Genomic DNA, 22406 nt, shown 5'->3' on the forward strand with positions numbered 1-22406 from the left:
TGATGTCGTTGTAATGACATATTTTACACTTTGGTTGCATGTTGAAAATAGCAGATCTACAATCTCACAGGAGGTTCTGACGGTCTGACTGTCTAACAGGAGGTTCTGACGGGGGTCTGTCTAACAGGTGGTTCTGACGGGGGTCTCACTGCCTAACAGGTGGTTCTGACGGGGGTCTGTCTAACAGGAGGTTCTGACGGTCTGACTGTCTAAGAGGAGGTTCTGACGGGGGTCTGTCTAACAGGAGGTTCTGACGGGGGTCTCACTGTCTAACAGGAGGTTCTGACGGGGGTCTGTCTGTCTAACAGGAGGTTCTGACGGTCTGACTGTCTAACAGGAGGTTCTGACGGGGGTCTGACTGTCTAACAGGAGGTTCTGACGGTCTGACTGTCTAACAGGAGGTTCTGACGGTCTGACTGTCTAACAGGAGGTTCTGACGGGGGTCTGACTGTCTAACAGGAGGTTCTGACGGTCTGACTGTCTAACAGGTGGTTCTGACGGGGGTCTGACTGTCTAACAGGAGGTTCTGACGGGGGTCTGACTGTCTAACAGGAGGTTCTGACGGGGGTCTGACTGTCTAACAGGAGGTTCTGACGGGGGTCTGTCTGTCTAACAGGAGGTTCTGACGGTCTGACTGTCTAACAGGAGGTTCTGACGGTCTGACTCTCTAACAGGAGGTTCTGACGGGGGTCTGTCTAACAGGAGGGTCTGACTGCCTAACAGGAGGTTCTGACGGTCTGACTGTCTAACAGGAGGTTCTGACGGTCTGACTGTCTAACAGGTGGTTCTGACGGTCTGTCTGTCTAACAGGAGGTTCTGACGGGGGTCTGTCTAACAGGAGGTTCTGACGGTCTGACTGTCTAACAGGAGGTTCTGACGGGGGTCTGTCTGTCTAACAGGAGGTTCTGACGGGGGTCTGTCTAACAGGAGGTTCTGACGGTCTGACTGTCTAACAGGAGGTTCTGACGGGGGTCTGTCTGTCTAACAGGAGGTTCTGACGGGGGTCTGTCTGTCTAACAGGAGGGTCTGACTGCCTAACAGGAGGTTCTGACGGTCTGACTGTCTAACAGGAGGTTCTGACGGTCTGACTGTCTAACAGGAGGTTCTGACGGGGGTCTCACTGCCTAACAGGAGGGTCTGACTGTCTAACAGGAGGTTCTGACGGTCTGACTGTCTAACAGGTGGTTCTGACGGTCTGTCTGTCTAACAGGAGGTTCTGACGGTCTGACTGTCTAACAGGTGGTTCTGACGGGGGTCTGTCTAACAGGAGGTTCTGACGGTCTGACTGTCTAACAGGAGGTTCTGACGGTCTGACTGTCTAACAGGAGGTTCTGACGGGGGTCTGTCTGTCTAACAGGAGGTTCTGACGGGGGTCTGACTGTCTAACAGGAGGTTCTGACGGGGGTCTGTCTGTCTAACAGGAGGTTCTGACGGGGGTCTGTCTGTCTAACAGGAGGTTCTGACGGTCTGACTGCCTAACAGGAGGTTCTGACGGTCTGACTGTCTAACAGGAGGTTCTGACAGGGGTCTCACTGCCTAACAGGAGGGTCTGACTGTCTAACAGGAGGTTCTGACGGTCTGACTGTCTAACAGGAGGTTCTGACGGTCTGTCTGTCTAACAGGAGGTTCTGACGGTCTCACTGTCTAACAGGAGGTTCTGACGGTCTGACTGTCTAACAGGTGGTTCTGACGGTCTGTCTGTCTAACAGGAGGTTCTGACGGTCTCACTGTCTAACAGGAGGTTCTGACGGTCTGACTGTCTAACAGGAGGTTCTGACGGGGGTCTGTCTGTCTAACAGGAGGTTCTGACGGGGGTCTGACTGTCTAACAGGAGGTTCTGACGGTCTGACTGTCTAACAGGAGGTTCTGACGGTCTGACTGTCTAACAGGAGGTTCTGACGGTCTGACTGTCTAACAGGAGGTTCTGACGGTCTGACTGTCTAACAGGAGGTTCTGACGGGGGTCTCACTGCCTAACAGGAGGTTCTGACGGTCTGACTGTCTAACAGGAGGTTCTGACGGTCTGTCTGTCTAACAGGAGGTTCTGACGGTCTGACTGTCTAACAGGAGGTTCTGACGGGGGTCTGACTGTCTAACAGGAGGTTCTGATGGGGGTCTGTCTGTCTAACAGGAGGTTCTGACGGTCTGACTGTCTAACAGGAGGTTCTGACGGGGGTCTGTCTGTCTAACAGGAGGTTCTGACGGGGGTCTGTCTAACAGGAGGTTCTGACGGGGGTCTGTCTGTCTAACAGGAGGTTCTGACGGGGGTCTGTCTAACAGGTGGTTCTGAAGGGGGTCTGTCTAACAGGAGGTTCTGACGGGGGTCTGTCTGTCTAACAGGAGGTTCTGACGGGGGTCTGTCTAACAGGAGGTTCTGACGGGGGTCTGACTGTCTAACAGGAGGTTCTGACGGGGGTTTCACCTACGGTGGTCTCAGAGTCTAAAGGCCTATTCATAGTCTGGATTTTCGGTGATGAGGTGACCACCACTCCGGTGGTGAGCTGACCACCGGAGCTGAAATAACATTGAGCGGTGGTGAGTAAAAACAGAGAGAAGGGCTGGAGCGGTGGCGGTGGTTTGCTCTTCACCGCGGCTTGTGACGTCATGTTGTAGTTCGGCGGTCACCTCACCACCGAAAATCCAGACTATGTATGAGCCTTAACAGGTGGTGTGTGGTGTAAGGTGAGGTGAGGAGGTGAGGTTCTGACGGGGGTCTCAGAGTCTAACAGGTGGTGTGTGGTGTAAGGTGAGGTGAGGAGGTGAGGTTCTGACGGGGGTCTCAGAGTCTAACAGGTGGTGTGTGGTGTAAGGTGAGGTGAGGAGGTGAGGTTCTGACGGGGGTCTCAGAGTCTAACAGGTGGTGTGTGGTGTAAGGTGAGGTGAGGAGGTGAGGTTCTGACGGGGGTCTCACCTACGGTGGTCTCAGAGTCTCGGATCATGAAGGAACCCACTTTGTTTCCCGAGGCCAGCAGCGTCCTCTCAGCGTCCTTCCTGCTCACGCCCTTAAAGAACCACCTGATGGATCAATCAATCAATCATTAAATCATTCAATCAATCATTAAATCATTCAATCATTCAATCATTCAATCAATCCATATCACATCATATTGTACACACCAACACCAAACATTATATTTTTTCGCCCCAAGAGTGATACATGTCCACAGGACAAATACAGAACATGCATATTATATACACTATAATACATATTATATACACTATAATACATATTATATACACTATAATACATATTATATACACTATAATACATTATATGACATAATGTCATATAATATACACTATAATACATTATATGACATAATGTAGTAGTAACTAATTAATCAGACCAGTGTGTGTGTGTGTGTGTGTCCAGTGGAAACCTCGTATGAATCTGATCTCATGGTCAGAATGGGTTAAATATACTTACTCCTCTGTCTCCTAGTAGTAACTATAGCATGTTATACACATTACACAACATAATGTAGTAGTAACTATAGCATGTTATACACATTACACAACATAATGTAGTATAGTAACTAATTAACTATACTTACTCCTCTGTCTCCAAAGTGTCTTTGGCCACATAGTTACTGGGGATGAATCCCTCCTGACCGCTGCTGATTAACATCGCCTTCCACCACTCCCCTGACCTGGGGGGGGGGGGGGGGGAGAGGGGGGGGGGGAGGGGGGGGAGAGAGGGGGGTGGGGGGGAGAGAGGGGGAGAGAGACAGAGAGAGAGGGGACAACGACGACATTAAAAGTTGAACTATGGAGGTACAAGGTTTCTGCCAGACAGCGATGGTATGTTTTATGGATGATAGTTAACTTTTCTTGTAATGAAATGCACTTTTTCAAGTGCTCAAAGCGCTTTAAGAACGGTTCATTCATTCATACATTGGAAGGTGAAGGTTCATTCATTCATACATTGGGAGGTGAAGGTTCATTCATTCATACATTCATACATTGGGAGGTGAAGGTTCATTCATTCATTCATTGGGAGGTGAAGGTTCATTCATTCATACATTGGGAGGTGAAGGTTCATTCATTCATACATTGGGAGGTGAAGGTTCATTCATTCATACGTTGGGAGGTGAAGGTTCATTCATTCATACATTGGGAGGTGAAGGTTCATTCATTCATACATTGGGAGGTGAAGGTTCATTCATTCATACATTGGGAGGTGAAGGTTCATTCATTCATACATTGGGAGGTGAAGGTTCATTCATTCATACGTTGGGAGGTGAAGGTTCATTCATTCATACGTTGGGAGGTGAAGGTTCATTCATTCATACATTGGGAGGTGAAGGTTCATTCATTCATACATTGGGAGGTGAAGGTTCATTCATTCATACGTTGGGAGGTGAAGGTTCATTCATTCATACATTGGGAGGTGAAGGTTCATTCATTCATACGTTGGGAGGTGAAGGTTCATTCATTCATACATTGGGAGGTGAAGGTTCATTCATTCATACGTTGGGAGGTGAAGGTTCATTCATTCATACATTGGGAGGTGAAGGTTCATTCATTCATACATTGGGAGGTGAAGGTTCATTCATTCATACGTTGGGAGGTGAAGGTTCATTCATTCATACATTGGGAGGTGAAGGTTCATTCATTCATACATTGGGAGGTGAAGGTTCATTCATTCATACGTTGGGAGGTGAAGGTTCATTCATTCATACATTGGGAGGTGAAGGTTCATTCATTCATACGTTGGGAGGTGAAGGTTCATTCATTCATACATTGGGAGGTGAAGGTTCATTCATTCATACATTGGGAGGTGAAGGTTCATTCATTCATACATTGGGAGGTGAAGGTTCATTCATACATTGGGAGGTGAAGGTTCATTCATTCATACATTGGGAGGTGAAGGTTCATTCATTCATACATTGGGAGGTGAAGGTTCATTCATTCATACGTTGGGAGGTGAAGGTTCATTCATTCATACATTGGGAGGTGAAGGTTCATTCATTCATACATTGGGAGGTGAAGGTTCATTCATTCATACATTGGGAGGTGAAGGTTCATTCATACATTGGGAGGTGAAGGTTCATTCATTCATACATTGGGAGGTGAAGGTTCATTCATACATTGGGAGGTGAAGGTTCATTCATTCATACATTGGGAGGTGAAGCGGTGAACAGTCGACGCCAGCGTCCTCACTTCCCCACATTCACAAACCGACGGTGGCGAGCTCACACCGACCCACTCGAGGCAGTGTGGGGTTCAGTGTCTCACTGGAGGCAGTGTGGGGTTCAGTGTCTCACTGGAGGCGATGTGGGGTTCAGTGTCTTGCCCAAGGACACTTCCACATGTGGACAGGAGGAGGAGCCGGGATTCAAACCGCTGCCCCACGGATCATTGGACGACCTGCTCTTACCTCTGACTAATGGTGCGTTATCTGCTTAAGTCAACATCGTAATATCATAGCTAAAAGGTTGTACGCATGCATTTTAACTGTTATAATTCTCTACATCACAAATGGACGTTTCGGCTATAGCCAGCCTTCATCAGTGTGAGGAGCTGTGAGTGACTTTTAAAAGTAACACACACTCACAACTGGCTGGACAAAATGCTGCGTTCAAAGTTCAGGAGACTTCGGGGAAAAAAGCTATATCTGCTGAATGCTGCCTTCATTCCAGCATGGCATGGAGAGGAGAGGAGAGGAGAGGAGAGGAGAGGAGAGGAGAGGAGAGGAGAGGAGGGCATTTTGCATTTCTTTCACCATGTAGTAAACGCTGCATTCGTGGTCTGGAGAGGGCAGTTGTTTTACAGACGGGTACAGACGGGTAAAAGGGCAGTTGTTTTACAGACGGGTAAAAGGGCAGTTGTTTTACAGACGGGTAAAAGGGCAGTTGTTTTACAGACGGGTAAAAGGGCAGTTGTTTTACAGACGGGTAAAAGGGCAGTTGTTTTAAAGACGGGTTAAAGGAGAATTCCATACTAAAAGGCTTTCTTACCTTTCTTTGTAGTTGTTACGTCCCCACCAAAGAGGTCCAGGTGTTATTTTGTGCAAAAGCTCCTTATTGGCTATTTCCTCTACCATAAGCCCTAAATGAATTGCATTGAATTGAATGGGAATTGAATGGGGCTATGGGGTGTTGTGCTAATTTGCTTATTTCCATCGCTCAAAATTATAATTTCTTTGTATATATCCTCTCTTCATAATGTAAATAATATCCCAAGCGGCACACTTTACTACTTCTTTCGATGGAAATAAGTGAATTAGCATAACACCCCATAGCCCCATACAATTCCCATTCAATGCAATGCAATTCATTGAGGGCTTATGGTAGGGAAAATAGCCAATAAGGAGTTTTTGCACAAGAAAACACCTGGACCTCTTTGGTGGGGATGTAACAACTACAAAGAAAGGTAAGAAAGATAAGAAAGCATTCTAGCATGGAATTCTCCTTTAAATGGCAGTTGTTTTACAGACGGGTAAAAGGGCAGTTGTTTTACAGACGGGTAAAAGGGCAGTTGTTTTACAGACGGGTAAAAGGGCAGTTGTTTTACAGACGGGTAAAAGGGCAGTTGTTTTACAGACGGGTAAAAGGGCAGTTGTTTTACAGACGGGTAAAAGGGCAGTTGTTTTACAGATGGGTAAAAGGGCAGTTGTTTTACAGACGGGTAAAAGGGCAGTTGTTTTACAGACGGGTAAAAGGGCAGTTGTTTTACAGACGGGTAAAAGGGCAGTTGTTTTACAGACGGGTAAAAGGGCAGTTTGTTTTACAGACGGGTAAAAGGGCAGTTGTTTTACAGACGGGTAAAAGGGCAGTTGTTTTACAGACGGGTAAAAGGGCAGTTGTTTTACAGACGGGTAAAAGGGCAGTTGTTTTACAGACGGGTAAAAGGGCAGTTGTTTTACAGACGGGTAAAAGGGCAGTTGTTTTACAGACGGGTAAAAGGGCAGTTTGTTTTACAGACGGGTAAAAGGGCAGTTGTTTTACAGACGGGTAAAAGGGCAGTTTGTTTTACAGACGGGTAAAAGGGCAGTTGTTTTACAGACGGGTAAAAGGGCAGTTGTTTTACAGACGGGTAAAAGGGCAGTTGTTTTACAGACGGGTAAAAGGGCAGTTGTTTTACAGACGGGTAAAAGGGCAGTTGTTTTACAGACGGGTAAAAGGGCAGTTGTTTTACAGACGGGTAAAGGGGCAGTTGTTTTACAGACGGGTAAAAGGGCAGTTGTTTTACAGACGGGTAAAAGGGCAGTTGTTTTACAGACGGGTAAAAGGGCAGTTGTTTTACAGACGGGTAAAAGGGCAGTTGTTTTACAGACGGGTAAAAGGGCAGTTGTTTTACAGACGGGTAAAAGGGCAGTTTGTTTTACAGACGGGTAAAAGGGCAGTTTGTTTTACAGACGGGTAAAAGGGCAGTTTGTTTTACAGACGGGTAAAAGGGCAGTTGTTTTACAGACGGGTAAAAGGGCAGTTGTTTTACAGACGGGTAAAAGGGCAGTTGTTTTACAGACGGGTAAAAGGGCAGTTGTTTTACAGACGGGTAAAAGGGCAGTTGTTTTACAGACGGGTAAAAGGGCAGTTGTTTTACAGACGGGTAAAAGGGCAGTTGTTTTACAGACGGGTAAAGGGGCAGTTGTTTTACAGACGGGTAAAAGGGCAGTTGTTTTACAGACGGGTAAAAGGGCAGTTGTTTTACAGACGGGTAAAAGGGCAGTTGTTTTACAGACGGGTAAAAGGGCAGTTGTTTTACAGACGGGTAAAAGGGCAGTTGTTTTACAGACGGGTAAAAGGGCAGTTTGTTTTACAGACGGGTAAAAGGGCAGTTTGTTTTACAGACGGGTAAAAGGGCAGTTTGTTTTACAGACGGGTAAAAGGGCAGTTGTTTTACAGACGGGTAAAAGGGCAGTTGTTTTACAGACGGGTAAAAGGGCAGTTGTTTTACAGACGGGTAAAAGGGCAGTTGTTTTACAGACGGGTAAAAGGGCAGTTTGTTTTACAGACGGGTAAAAGGGCAGTTGTTTTACAGACGGGTAAAAGGGCAGTTGTTTTACAGACGGGTAAAAGGGCAGTTGTTTTACAGACGGGTAAAAGGGCAGTTGTTTTACAGACGGGTAAAAGGGCAGTTGTTTTACAGACGGGTAAAAGGGCAGTTGTTTTACAGACGGGTAAAAGGGCAGTTGTTTTACAGACGGGTAAAAGGGCAGTTGTTTTACAGACGGGTAAAAGGGCAGAACTCACTCATTTAAGATGTTCAGAATCAGAACCAGAACCAGAACTCACTCCTTTAGGATGGTCAGAACCAGAACCAGAATCAGAATCAGAACTCACTCCTTTAGGATGTTCAGAACCAGAATCAGAATCAGAATCAGAACTCACTCCTTTAGGATGGTCAGCTTGTCTCCCTTCTTGAAGCCCAGGTCTCCATCATGCAGAGCCTCGTAGTCGTACAGCGCGATGGCCACGACCCCCCCGTCACCTGGGGGAGAAAATAATATGTTTTATATGTTTAATATGTCACCTGGGGGAGAAAATAATATGTTTTATATGTTTAATATGTCACCTGGGGGAGAAAATAATATGTTTTATATGTTTAATATGTCACCTGGGGGAGAAAATAATATGTTTTATATGTTTAATATGTCACCTGGGGGAGAAAATAATATGTTTTACTGAAGACCCCCCCGTCACCTGGGGGAGAAAATATATAATAATATATATATATATATATATATATATATAAAATATAAATATGTTTTACTGAAGACGTCTCCTAAATAATATAAAGATAAAATAATATGTTTTACTGAAGTCAGCCTTGATTTCGGCGACTAAAACTATGACGAAAAATGTCCGTCGATTACCTTTTTTCACTGACGAAAACTAAATGGAAACTAAAGACTATGCTATGATGACTAAAACTAAGACTAAATTTACTGACAATTTCGTCAACAAATAAAAACTAGAGTAAAATGTTAGGAAGGGACTAGTGGACAAGAGATCCAGTATAATGTTAGGAAGGGACTAGTGGACAAGAGATCCAGTATAATGTTAGGAAGGGACTAGTGGACAAGAGATCCAGTAAAATGTTAGGAAGGGACTAGTGGACAAGAGATCCAGTATAATGTTAGGAAGGGACTAGTGGACAAGAGATCCAGTAAAATGTTAGGAAGGGACTAGTGGACAAGAGATCCAGTATAATGTTAGGAAGGGACTAGTGGACAAGAGATCCAGTATAATGTTAGGAAGGGACTAGTGGACAAGAGATCCAGTATAATGTTAGGAAGGGACTAGTGGACAAGAGATCCAGTATAATGTTAGGAAGGGACTAGTGGACAAGAGATCCAGTATAATGTTAGGAAGGGACTAGTGGACAAGAGATCCAGTATAATGTTAGGAAGGGACTAGTGGACAAGAGATCCAGTATAATGTTAGGAAGGGACTAGTGGACAAGAGATCCAGTATAATGTTAGGAAGGGACTAGTGGACAAGAGATCCAGTATAATGTTAGGAAGGGACTAGTGGACAAGAGATCCAGTATAATGTTAGGAAGGGACTAGTGGACAAGAGATCCATTATAAGTCATTTTACACTGAACACACCAAAGGGTTAATGTAGATTGGACTAAATGGGTGGTTTAAATGCAGAGGATGTGTAAATGTTCTTTAATACACTTAAAAAGGTGCCGTAAGTTATATTCTTTGATTAAAACTAAACAAAAAGGTCAAAGCTGTGTTTTTTTTTTTTTTATCAGCGACTGATCTGTGTAATACATAATGTAAGTGTACATGCTCGGGGGAGGGGGGATATTTATAAATACAGAGGCAGAGGTTGTGAGGACATTCTCTACTGTATAGCTACTATAGGTAAGGTACGGTAAGGTCATTTTATTTATAGAGCGCCTTTCAAAACAGTTGTTTTGAAAGATGGTGCTGTACCAGGGCCGGATCTACCATATGGGCACTTTGGGCACGTGCCCAGGGGCCCTTGGGCACCAGGGGCCCCTCCAAAAAAAAAAGAAAAACAAAGTTTTTTTCTTTTTTTTTTTTTACAGAAAACTTTCCTGCTAATCCGAATGAAATAAATGGTGTCTAAAAAGATTAGTGTTTTATTGTTGGTGAGAAGGGCAGCTGAAAAGTGCAAATTGTGTGTGTAAAGCAGCAACAATGCGCTAGATTGGCTGTCACTCTGGGGGGGGGGGGGTAGGCGACCGGAAATAGGCCAATATAAGGGCATAAAACCGCCCCAAAACGGCTCCAAAAAACAGCAAAAATGGTGCGCGCGGGTGAAGGGGGGCCCTTCGAGTAGGTGCAACAAATGCTATAGTGTATAGCTCAACTGGGAAAGACATCGACGACCAAGGTTGTCGTCACTTGTACGCTACTCGTTTTGACTACAAAACTGTGCATTACTGAAATAAAGCAGAGATGGTGTGAAGATTATCTTTTTCTTTACCTTCATTTGGTGCAGTGGAGGCAGGGATGGACTGGGTCCTGGTCTGTAGACAGAGAGAAACAGAGGAGAATATGAGGAAATATGATCATTTGGTCCTGGTCTGTAGACAGAGAGAGAAACAGGAGAATATGAGGAAATATGATCATTTGGTCCTGGTCTGTACAGAGAGAAACAGAGGAGAATATGAGGAAATATGATCATTTGGTCCTGGTCTGTACAGAGATAGAAACAGAGGAGAATATGAGGAAATATGATCATTTGGTCCTGGTCTGTAGACAGAGAGAGAAACAGGAGAATATGAGGAAATATGATCATTTGGTCCTGGTCTGTAGACAGAGAGAGAAACAGGAGAATATGAGGAAATATGATCATTTGGTCCTGGTCTGTAGACAGAGAGAGAAACATAGGAGAATATGAGGAAATATGATCATTTGGTCCTGGTCTGTAGACAGAGAGAGAAACAGGAGAATATGAGGAAATATGATCATTTGGTCCTGGTCTGAATACAGAGAGAGAAACAGGAGAATATGAGGAAATATGATCATTTGGTCCTGGTCTGTAGACAGAGAGAGAAACATAGGAGAATATGAGGAAATATGATCATTTGGTCCTGGTCTGTACAGAGAGAGAAACAGGAGAATATGAGGAAATATGATCATTTGGTCCTGGTCTGTAGACAGAGAGAGAAACAGAGGAGAATATGAGGAAATATGATCATTTGGTCCTGGTCTGTAGACAGAGAGAAACAGAGGAGAATATGAGGAAAGATGATCATTTGGTCCTGGTCTGTACAGAGAGAAACAGAGGAGAATATGAGGAAATATGATCATTTGGTCCTGGTCTGTAGACAGAGAGAGAAACAGAGGAGAATATGAGGAAATATGATCATTTGGTCCTGGTCTGTAGACAGAGAGAGAAACATAGGAGAATATGAGGAAATATGATCATTTGGTCCTGGTCTGTAGACAGAGAGAGAAACATAGGAGTATATGAGGAAATATGATCATTTGGTCCTGGTCTGTAGACAGAGAGAGAAACATAGGAGAATATGAGGAAATATGATCATTTGGTCCTGGTCTGTAGACAGAGAGAGAAACAGGAGAATATGAGGAAATATGATCATTTGGTCCTGGTCTGTAGACAGAGAGAGAAACAGAGGAGAATATGAGGAAATATGATCATTTGGTCCTGGTCTGTAGACAGAGAGAAACAGGAGAATATGAGGAAATATGATCATTTGGTCCTGGTCTGTAGACAGAGAGAGAAACATAGGATAATATGAGGAAATATGATCATTTGGTCCTGGTCTGTAGACAGAGAGAGAAACATAGGAGAATATGAGGAAATATGATAATTTGGTCCTGGTCTGTAGACAGAGAGAGAAACAGGAGAATATGAGGAAATATGATCATTTGGTCCTGGTCTGTAGACAGAGAGAGAAACATAGGATAATATGAGGAAATATGATAATTTGGTCCTGGTCTGTACAGAGAGAGAAACATAGGAGAATATGAGGAAATATGATCATTTGGTCCTGGTCTGTAGACAGAGAGAGAAACAGGAGAATATGAGGAAATATGATCATTTGGTCCTGGTCTGTAGACAGAGAGAAACAGAGGAGAATATGAGGAAATATGATCATTTGGTCCTGGTCTGTAGACAGAGAGAGAAACATAGGAGAATATGAGGAAATATGATCATTTGGTCCTGGTCTGTAGACAGAGAGAGAAACAGGAGAATATGAGGAAATATGATCATTTGGTCCTGGTCTGTATACAGAGAGAAACAGAGGAGAATATGAGGAAATATGATCATTTGGTCCTGGTCTGTAGACAGAGAGAGAAACAGGAGAATATGAGGAAATATGATCATTTGGTCCTGGTCTGTAGACAGAGAGAAACAGAGGAGAATATGAGGAAATATGATCATTTGGTCCTGGTCTGTAGACAGAGAGAGAAACATAGGAGAATATGAGGAAATATGATCATTTGGTCCTGGTCTGTAGACAGAGAGAGAAACATAGGAGAATATGAGGAAATATGATCATTTGGTCCTGGTCTGTAGACAGAGAGAAACAGAGGAGAATATGAGGAAATATGATCATTTGGTCCTGGTCTGTAGACAGAGAGAGAAACAGGAGAATATGAGGAAATATGATCATTTGGTCCTGGTCTGTATACAGAGAGAAACATAGGAGAATATGAGGAAATATGATCATTTGGTCCTGGTCTGTAGACAGAGAGAGAAACAGGAGCATATGAGGAAATATGATCATTTGGTCCTGGTCTGTATATATACAGAGAGAGAAACAGGAGAATATGAGGAAATATGATCATTTGGTCCTGGTCTGTACAGAGAGAGAAACAGGAGAATATGAGGAAATATGATCATTTGGTCCTGGTCTGTACAGAGAGAGAAACAGGAGAATATGAGGAAATATGATCATTTGGTCCTGGTCTGTACAGAGAGAGAAACAGGAGAATATGAGGAAATATGATCATTTGGTCCTGGTCTGTACAGAGAGAGAAACAGGAGAATATGAGGACATATGATCATTTGGTCCGTGGAAGGAACACGTTAGTCCAACCAGTTCCCTCCATCAGGCGCCCCGGCTGGCCAGGCCATGCAGTTTTACAAAGAAAATAGCAAATCTACAAGCTCGTAGCGTGCCACTCGGTGCCGCGCTAAGATCTTGTAGATCTGCTATTTCTCAACAGCTAAAACGCAACGTTGAAGTTGCAACGTAAACTGTAAACTTGCAACGTTGCAACGGAGCGTTGGGTAACGTTGCAAAAGCTTCTGGAACCTTGATAGTAGGGCTGAGAACAGCCCACATTTTCACTTAGAAAGCACAGTTACGGCCAAGCTAAACGCAAGGCTAACAGCGGGGCTCCACCCGCGACGCAACGCAACGCAACGCGGGCAGTGGAGCCACCCTTCATTGATTAAAAAGGGAACATTCCCTCCTAGGGTAGGTACCCTCACATGTTCTCCCCGTGTCCCCTAGGGTAGGTACCCTCACATGTTCTCCCCGTTTCCCCTAGGGTAGGTACCCTCACATGTTCTCCCCGTTTCCCCTAGGGTAGGTATACCCTCACATGTTCTCCCCGTGTCCCCTAGGGTAGGTATACCCTCACATGTTCTCCCCGTGTCCCCTAGGATAGGTACCCTCACATGTTCTCCCCGTGTCCCCTATAGGGTAGGTACCCTCACATGTTCTCCCCGTGTCCCCTATAGGGTAGGTACCCTCACATGTTCTCCCCGTGTCCCCTAGGGTAGGTACCCTCACATGTTCTCCCCGTGTCCCCTATAGGGTAGGTACCCTCACATGTTCTCCCCGTGTCCCCTAGGGTAGGTACCCTCACATGTTCTCCCCGTGTCCCCTAGGGTAGGTACCCTCACATGTTCTCCCCGTGTCCCCTAGGGTAGGTACCCTCACATGTTCTCCCCGTGTCCCCTAGGGTAGGTACCCTCACAAAAAACATGCAGTAATCCTGGTCTCTAAACTGCCTCCCCCTGGCCAGCCGGGGCGCCTGATGGAGGGGAAAGGAACTGGTTGGAATAACGTGTTCCTTCCACGCGCTACGTCCAACCAGGGAAATTCCCCCCTGTCAGGTGTAAAGGAGCAACTTGGACACTCAGGCATGAAGGAAGCATGAGTTCAAGTCCGTTGCTCTCCCCTTGTCCCCCATATATGGGGACTAGGTTGGTCTCCCCTTGTCCCCCATATATGGGGACTAGGTTGGTGGAGGGTGTGTAGAGCCCAGGATCACATTAGATGATTGACACAGGGGTGAAAGGGGTTACAAAATCGTGGGATAAAAATTATATATATATATATATATAAAAAAGGGAACATTCCCTGACGGTGACGCGACGCTGACGCGCCCGGTGTTAGCCATATGTGAAACCAATCGGAACCTACATTGATTGATTGAATGATAGAAATATGTGTCTTTTAATTAGTTTTTAGTATACCTATAACCCTGTCGGAAACTCCCACTGTGTGTGAAGGCTATATACACTTTGGGCTCTAAGACCATTGGTTGCAGAGATAATGTCTTGAACATAGAGTTAACCCATTTTGGTGTTCTTTGAATCTTTGAATATATATTCTTAAAATAAATAAAGAATTGAACATTTCAAGCCTGTTTTCTCAACTTGCTGTTAGAGCAAAAAAAAAGAAGACTGAAAATGTCTTGATTTTTGCAAATCAGCACCGATCTTATCAAATGACCACTATATGAAATGTCCAGGACTGAGAAAGCTCATAAGCCCTGAATGATAAGCCATATCACCCACACTGGTGCATTATGTTATGCTTTAGCTATTGAAAAATAGCAGATCTACAAGCTCGTAGCGCGCCACTCGGTGGCGCGCTACGAGCTTGTAGGTCTGCTATTTTTGAGAAAAATCGAAGAACGACTGACATAGAAACATAGCTTTTTCAGAAAACTGTCAGGATGTGTATAGAAGACATTTTTAGAATCTGATCTCAGGTCAGAATGGGTTAAGAAAAGATAAATAAAATAAGTAGCATAATAACAAGGGGAGGCTATAGCTGGTCTCAGATCAGCTTTTTTTTTTACGGCTGCCATTTTAAATGGCGAGTCGCCTTTCATTTAGCCCCGAGCCTCTTTGGTTCTGCTTTTCTGTGAGACTTAACTTCCTCTTTCACCTCAACCGAGACACACACACACACACACACACACACACACACACACACACACACACAGACACACACACACACACACACACACACACACACACACAGGAAGCATGACAAGAGAGACGCTTAACCCCTTCACCACAGGAGGAGGAACACCTTTAGGTTATGTTTTATGCTATTGAAAAATAGCAGATCTACAAGCTCGTAGCGCGGCACCGAGTGCCGCGCTACGAGCTTGTAGGTCTGCTATTTGTTTTGGAAAAATCGTGAAAATGTGGCGCAAATCCTTGAATGTATTATTCTTTCAGAGCGAACGCTTTGAACTCAAATCTCAATCTCAACTCGATTAGAAGGCATTTTGTGGAATATGGTCCTCGGGTTTAAATGGGTTAAAACAATGCAGCAACATGTACAGTACAGTACAGTACAGTACAGTACAGTACAGTACAGTACAGTACAGTACAGTACAGTACAGTACAGTACAGTACAGCCCTGCCACCCACGGCACAGATCAGAGACTGGTTATGTAAAGTGACCACAGGCCCACACAGAGGAGGGCACTCACGCAGTCACGCTACTGTACACATCTCTACGTTTAGGGAAGCCACAGGTTTACTTCAATATACCCACATCAAGTTGGCAAAGAATAATTTATGTTCAAAGCTCCTTATTGTGACTGGAACAATTAATCTACCTGTCCATATATTCGTTCAATAACATCTTTTCATTTGTTTAAAATTAAAAGCCTCCCCCTGGCCAGCCGGGGCGTCTGATGGAGGGGAAAGGAACTGGTTGGAATAACGTGTTCCTTCCACGCGCTACGTCCAACCAGGGAAACTCCCCCCTGTCAGGTGTAAAGGAGCAACTTGGACACTCAGGCATGAAGGAAGCATGAGTTCAGACTTGACCCCTTGTCCCCCATATATGGGGACTAGGTTGGTCTCCCCTTGTCCCCCATATATGGGGACTAGGTTGCTCTCCCCTTGTCCCCCATATATGGGGACTAGGTTGCTCTCCCCTTGTCCCCCATATATGGGGACTAGGTTGGTCTCCCCTTGTCCCCCATATATGGGGACTAGGTTGCTCTCCCCTTGTCCCCCATATATGGGGACTAGGTTGGTGGAGGGTGTGTAGAGCCCAGGATCACATTAGATGATTGACACAGGGGTGAAAAATGGGTTACAAAATCCTGGGATAAAAATATATATATTTAAAAAAATAAAACTGTGATGTCCTTTCATCCATGATTCAATAATGATCCATTGTGTTATGTCTACGTTATGTCCATGTTATGTCAAATGTTGTTTTGTTGTTGTTGTTTGTTTCTTGTTTATCTAGGACTTGTATTGTTTTGTCTTGTCTTGTTTTGTCTGGTTGAATAGTTTGTAAAAAAAGTGTCTTTATGTATGAAGTGTATTTTGTGAATTGAACCCCCTTGAAAACGGGATGGTTCATCTCCCTCAATGTGTTAGCACTATGCTATGCTTTAGCTATTGAAAAACAGCAGACCTACAAGCTCATAGCGCGCCACCGAGTGGCGCGCTATGAGCTTGTAGGTCTGCTATTTTTGAAAAATCGAAGAACTATACTGACATAGAAACATAGCTTTTTCAGAAAACTGTCAGGATGTAGAAGACGTTTAGTAGAAGTAGAAGACTTTTTTTTTTTTATTGTTCCTAATACAAGTATTTCAGACATGCAGATCCTGCTGGTATCATCATCATGCTGGTACAGTATATAATGTATGTATATACTGTATTTGTTGTCATGACTGTAATATGATATTGAGAGTTTTTGTCAAGGCAAAAGCTAATGGGGATCCTTATAAACAATAAACAACTAGGAAAAGTGCCCTTCTGGGCACAGGTCTCCACCAGGTTATCCACAGATCCGTGCAGTTAGAGGTAAAAACACTTTTGGGCCAGTTATAGCGCCACCTTGAGGCTGAGTTGAAATTGTTCATGTGGCATTTCGTCCTCGGCCTAGTGGGAATGTGGGTGCACAATTTCACGGAAATCACGCGATGTGTTCATGATTTGCAGCATTTTGTTTGAAACTGAGCACTCCTGTGAACTTTGGAAGCCAATCTTAACCTATCAGGATGGAGTGTGAGAAATCTGAGAGACTGTGTACCAATTTGCGTGTTTTTTGGACAAAATCTGTAGGTGTACTGGCAAAAACTTGTTTTGCACAAAGCGGCCTCCTGGTGGCGCTATAACAGGCCGTTCTGGAAAGTTTGGGGCAGAGGTTCATGGTTGGCATCCAGGGAGTGTGTGTGCAAAATTTGGCATCGACCGGGTTAACGGTGGCCGAGATTAGCTGCTCACGGACGGACGGACGGACGCAGTGCAAAACATACTCTCCCCCCATGCCTTCGGCCTGGTGGAGACAATAAACGTACAGCTTTGCCTGCAGCAGCGCTCCCAGCCGTGGGGTCTTTGACATATATATACTTACACTCACAGCTTTGCCTGCGGCAGCGCTCCCAGCCGTGGGGTCCTTGACATATATATACTTACACTCACAGCTTTGCCTGCGGCAGCGCTCCCAGCCGTGGGGTCCTTGACGTAGGTCTGGCTCTGGGCTCTGGTCTGGCTCTCCTCCATCATGGCCTGGAGGGCCTTGGTGACGGGCGGCTGGTGGTCCTTGGAGCCCACGCACCCCATGGTGAGGTCTGAGACACAGAGAACAGACCTGAGATCAGATTCATACCAGGTTTCCACTGGACACACACTGGGTCTGATTAACCCATTCTGACCTGAGATCAGATTCATACCAGGTTTCCACTGGACACACACTGGTCTGATGAACCCATTCTGACCTGAGATCAGATTCATACCAGGTTTCCACTGGACACACACTGGGTCTGATTAACCCATTCTGACCTGAGATCAGATTCTAAAAAAATGTCAGTCGTTCTTCGATTTTTTTCAAAAATAGCAGACCTACAAGCTCGTAGCGCGCCACTCGGTGATGTCATTATGACGGCAACAAGGCCCGCAAAAATACATTTTAGTCGACTAAATAACCTGTAGATTTAGTCGACTAAAACCTTATGACATTTAGTCGACTAAAACTAGACTAAACACTATAGAACATTCCAGGTGACTAAAATGTGACTAAGACTAAGTGAAAACTATTCAGGAGACTAATGACTAAAACTAAAATAGAGATTTGCTGCCAAAAACAACACTGGTTTGAAGTTGATTCTGAAGGAGATTGCATGGGAGACAGTGAGACAGTGAGACAGTGAGACAGGGAGACAGGGAGACAGTGAGACAGTGAGACAGGGAGACAGGGAGACAGTGAGACAGTGAGACAGGGAGACAGTGAGACAGGGAGACAGTGAGACAGTGAGACAGTGAGACAGGGAGACAGGGAGACAGTGAGACAGTGAGACAGTGAGACAGGGAGACAGTGAGACAGTGAGACAGGGAGACAGGGAGACAGGGAGACAGTGAGACAGGGAGACAGGGAGACAGTGAGACAGTGAGACAGGGAGACAGGGAGACAGTGAGACAGTGAGACAGTGAGACAGGGAGACAGTGAGACAGTGAGACAGGGAGACAGGGAGACAGGGAGACAGGGAGACAGGGAGACAGTGCAGGGACGCTAGAACGGGGGGGATATGGTCAAATGTCCTGGAGCCAGTTATATGGACCTGTCACATATAACACCATATATGGACCTGTCACAACTCTTATCACTATCACCCCATGGTGAGGTCTGCCCTTCAGAGAACACAGATAACACCATATATGGACCTGTCACAACTCTTATCACTATCACCCCATGGTGAGGTCAGAGAACACCATATATGGACCTGTCACAACTCTTATCACTATCACCCCATGGTGAGGTCTGCCCTTCAGAGAACACAGATAACACCATATATGGACCTGTCACAACTCTTATCACTATCACCCCATGGTGAGGTCTGCCCTGCAGAGAACACAGATAACACCATATATGGACCTGTCACAACTCTTATCACTATCACCCCATGGTGAGGTCAGAGAACACCATATAGGCCTTACATAATCATTAATAATCGTCATCATTATCATCACAGTTATTTTATATTTTAGATCATCACAAATGAGCCGTTTAATGCTTTCTGAGCAGCACTTTGTGTCTAAGCAGCCAATGAGACATGTTTGCATTATTCTTACATCTGAGCGACTGTTTTAGGCTGTTTAGGCTGCAGGTCAGGATACAATTTACAACTTTACAATTTAGGCATTTATCAACGCGGCGCGTTGTGAGCTTGTAGATCGGCTATTTTCAGCAAGTATAAAAACAGTCATTACGACGGCATCAAGGCCCGCCAAAATACATTTTAGTCGACTAAATCAACTGTAGATTTAGTCGACTAAAACTAGACTAACACTAAGACATTCCAGGTGACTAAAATGTGACAAAAAAAATTATGGAAAACTATTGAAGAGACTAAAGGCCCCCACCTTCCCCCGGCATGTTAATATCAGAATACTGATATAGTGTTGATATCAGCCAAACCCGCTTTAATTACTTCATGATTAGCATTTAATGGCTAGTACTTAATGACTAGTATTAACATGTTATTGTCTTTTTGTGTCCAATGTAGTTATGTTAACAGTTCATAAAGTTAACATAACTAGGCCTATATAATTAATGCATTTGAAATTCAATAAAAAGGTTACTTTTCAGGATTCCAATTCAAAAATAGCAAAAAATTATTCAGGTTTTCAATTCAAATATAGCAAAAAATAGCTGATCTACAAGCTCAAAACGAGTCGCATTGTGACGCGTTTTGAGCTTGTAGATCGGCTTCTTTTGCTACGACAGTAATATGCATGTCTGTGGCCCCCCTCTGGAGTGAGTGTGGAAATATATTGGCCCTCGCCATCGTCAAAGTTGCCCCTCCCTGAGTTAGTGAATTTAACCGCCAGGTCACTGACGTACCACACGTACTCCCAATCTTCCGCCGTAGTCTGAAAACCCACCTTTTCAGACTCCATCATGGCCCATAGCACTTACCCTAACCCCTTATATAGCACTTTATGTAGACTTAGATAGCATCTGATACAGACTTATAGCATGTTATGTAGACAGCACTATAATTGCATTGTATGTAGTCATAGCACGTCATAGTACATATAGTTTATGTGTATGTATAGTTTCATTATATAGATATTCCACTGTTACGTTCTTAGCTTACGCATGTTTCATGATAAATGCTTTTTATGTGATGTATTCCCATGCTTTTTTGTTCTTGCTTAATGTAAGTCGCTCTGGATTAAGAGCGTCTGCTAAAGGCCTAAATTGTACTCAGTATGACAAACTGCCTCAGTTGAACAGTGCACAGGGTGGTTTCTGTGTTGTGGAAAGTGACCTGATAGCGATCATGATTCATGATGTAACACCTCTTCACTTCCTGATTCTCCTGGGCTCTTCCTCTTTGACCAGAATATCACTTTTTTCTGTCCTACTGTACATGCAGTGGTCATCATTCTTTTTACATTCAATGAGGTATTTACAGTGAGGTCACTGGATATAAATAAATAAATAAAACAACCTATTTCTGACACATGTATGCTGTTGGTGGCAAACACTCCAAAGACCATATCCGATATCCATAAACATAAGCAAGCAGAACAAAGTCCACACATACAACACCTGAAGACAGACACACACACACACACACACACACACACACACACACACACACACACACACACACACACACACACACACACACACACACACACACACACACACACACAGCTGCTCTCGGCTGTGACAGGCCGTCTGCCCCACACGGAATACTATCGCCATTTTATTTCATTGTGTCAACTAAATCCTCATTAATTGCAAACTAGATTCAACATACTCAAGCCTGCACACATTCTAAATATGCCCCCGAAATATTGTACTGAGCAAATGGACTGTTGCCACCTTCAATAATAATGATAATAATAGTCTTTATTGTCTCCACATCAAATATTTTCTTTGTCATGGACACTTGTACAAAACATTAATAATTGTACTCGAGTTGGAAGCATTAAGACCCATTTTAACCCTCAATGGCTTCCTTTCTGAAAAATAACGTCATTGTAAAAAGATTCACGCGTTTTAGATATTCTATTTACAATGAGATGCGGACGGGAGCTGGTGCCACTTGGACCCGGACGTAACTAGGACTACAAAATGACCCGGACGTAACTAGGACTACAAAATGACCCGGACGTAACTAGGACTACAAAATGACCCGGACGTAACGTAGGACTACAAAATGACCCGGACGTAACTAGGACTACAAAATGACCCGGACGTAACTAGGACTACAAAATGACCCGGACGTAACTAGGACTACAAAATGACCCGGACGTAACGTAGGACTACAAAATGACCCGGACGTAACGTAGGACTACAACATGGCGTCCGTGGTCCACAAGGGGAGCACCGACCCCCTATAGAGGCTGCTTTAGACCAAGTGTCTGACAGCTGTACTCTGTTGCTGTTTGCATGAACCCATTCTGACCTGAGATCAGATTCACACGAGGTTTCCACCGGACACACACTGGTCTGATCAACCCATTCTGACCTGAGATCAGATGAAAAAAATGTCAGTCGTTCTTCGATTTTTCAAAAAATAGCAGACCTACAAGCTCGTATCGCGCCACTCGGTGGCGCGATATGAGCTTGTAGATCTGCTATTTTTCAATAGCTAAAGCATAACATGATGCCGACACCAAAATGGGTGCCCGTTCAGAATGGGTTAAAGAAGTCAATCAATCTGCATGACCGCAACGATTGTGAAACATTCTATCCTGGCAGACAGACAGTGTACTTATTGTAAAGCCCTTTCCTCCATATACTATACATCACTGTACGGTTCACTGCCTGGCATTATTATGAACATCATACTGACTTGAGTCTTATGTACATCATGCTGAGGCTTTAAGAAATAAAACAGAGGATTATGGAGAAACAAAGGAATTACGAATGAACTCTGCAAATGACGCACATACTGTACATGCATGTACACATACTGTACATGTGCAAAATATATACTGTACAGTGTACACACATGGTGATTTTGGAAGAGCATTCACTCATGTGTGCACGCACGCACGCACGCACGCACGCACACACGCACGCACGCACGCACGCACACACGCACGCACGCACGCACGCACGCACGCACGCACGCACGCACGCACACACGCACGCACGCACGCACGCACGCCAGCCTCAGGCTAGAAGACACTTTGCATTGTGGAACAATCATTACACAGTAAAATCCTCTGTGTTAATGACTGTTACAGTCCTTTGGACTACTTG

General features: G+C 44.5%; 1 protein-coding gene across 1 annotated transcript in view; it reads right to left on the reverse strand.

Moving 5' to 3' along the window:
- Nucleotides 1-19556, reverse strand: part of hck (HCK proto-oncogene, Src family tyrosine kinase) — a gene marked incomplete at its 5' end in the record, with an annotated part of 40869 nt that extends 21313 nt beyond the window's left edge. Inside the window, 6 exons of the mRNA XM_083769906.1 lie at nucleotides 2911-3014; nucleotides 3554-3649; nucleotides 8336-8435; nucleotides 10412-10454; nucleotides 17600-17754; nucleotides 19544-19556. Of these exons, the coding sequence (XP_083626032.1) occupies nucleotides 2911-3014; nucleotides 3554-3649; nucleotides 8336-8435; nucleotides 10412-10454; nucleotides 17600-17754; nucleotides 19544-19556 (511 nt within the window). The remainder of the gene's footprint in view (nucleotides 1-2910; nucleotides 3015-3553; nucleotides 3650-8335; nucleotides 8436-10411; nucleotides 10455-17599; nucleotides 17755-19543) is intronic.
- Nucleotides 19557-22406: the final 2850 nt, after the last annotated feature.

The sequence above is a fragment of the Protomyctophum parallelum genome, assembly GCF_964188405.1.
Source record: "Protomyctophum parallelum genome assembly, chromosome: 7".
In the NCBI taxonomy this organism is placed as follows: Eukaryota; Metazoa; Chordata; class Actinopteri; order Myctophiformes; family Myctophidae; genus Protomyctophum; species Protomyctophum parallelum.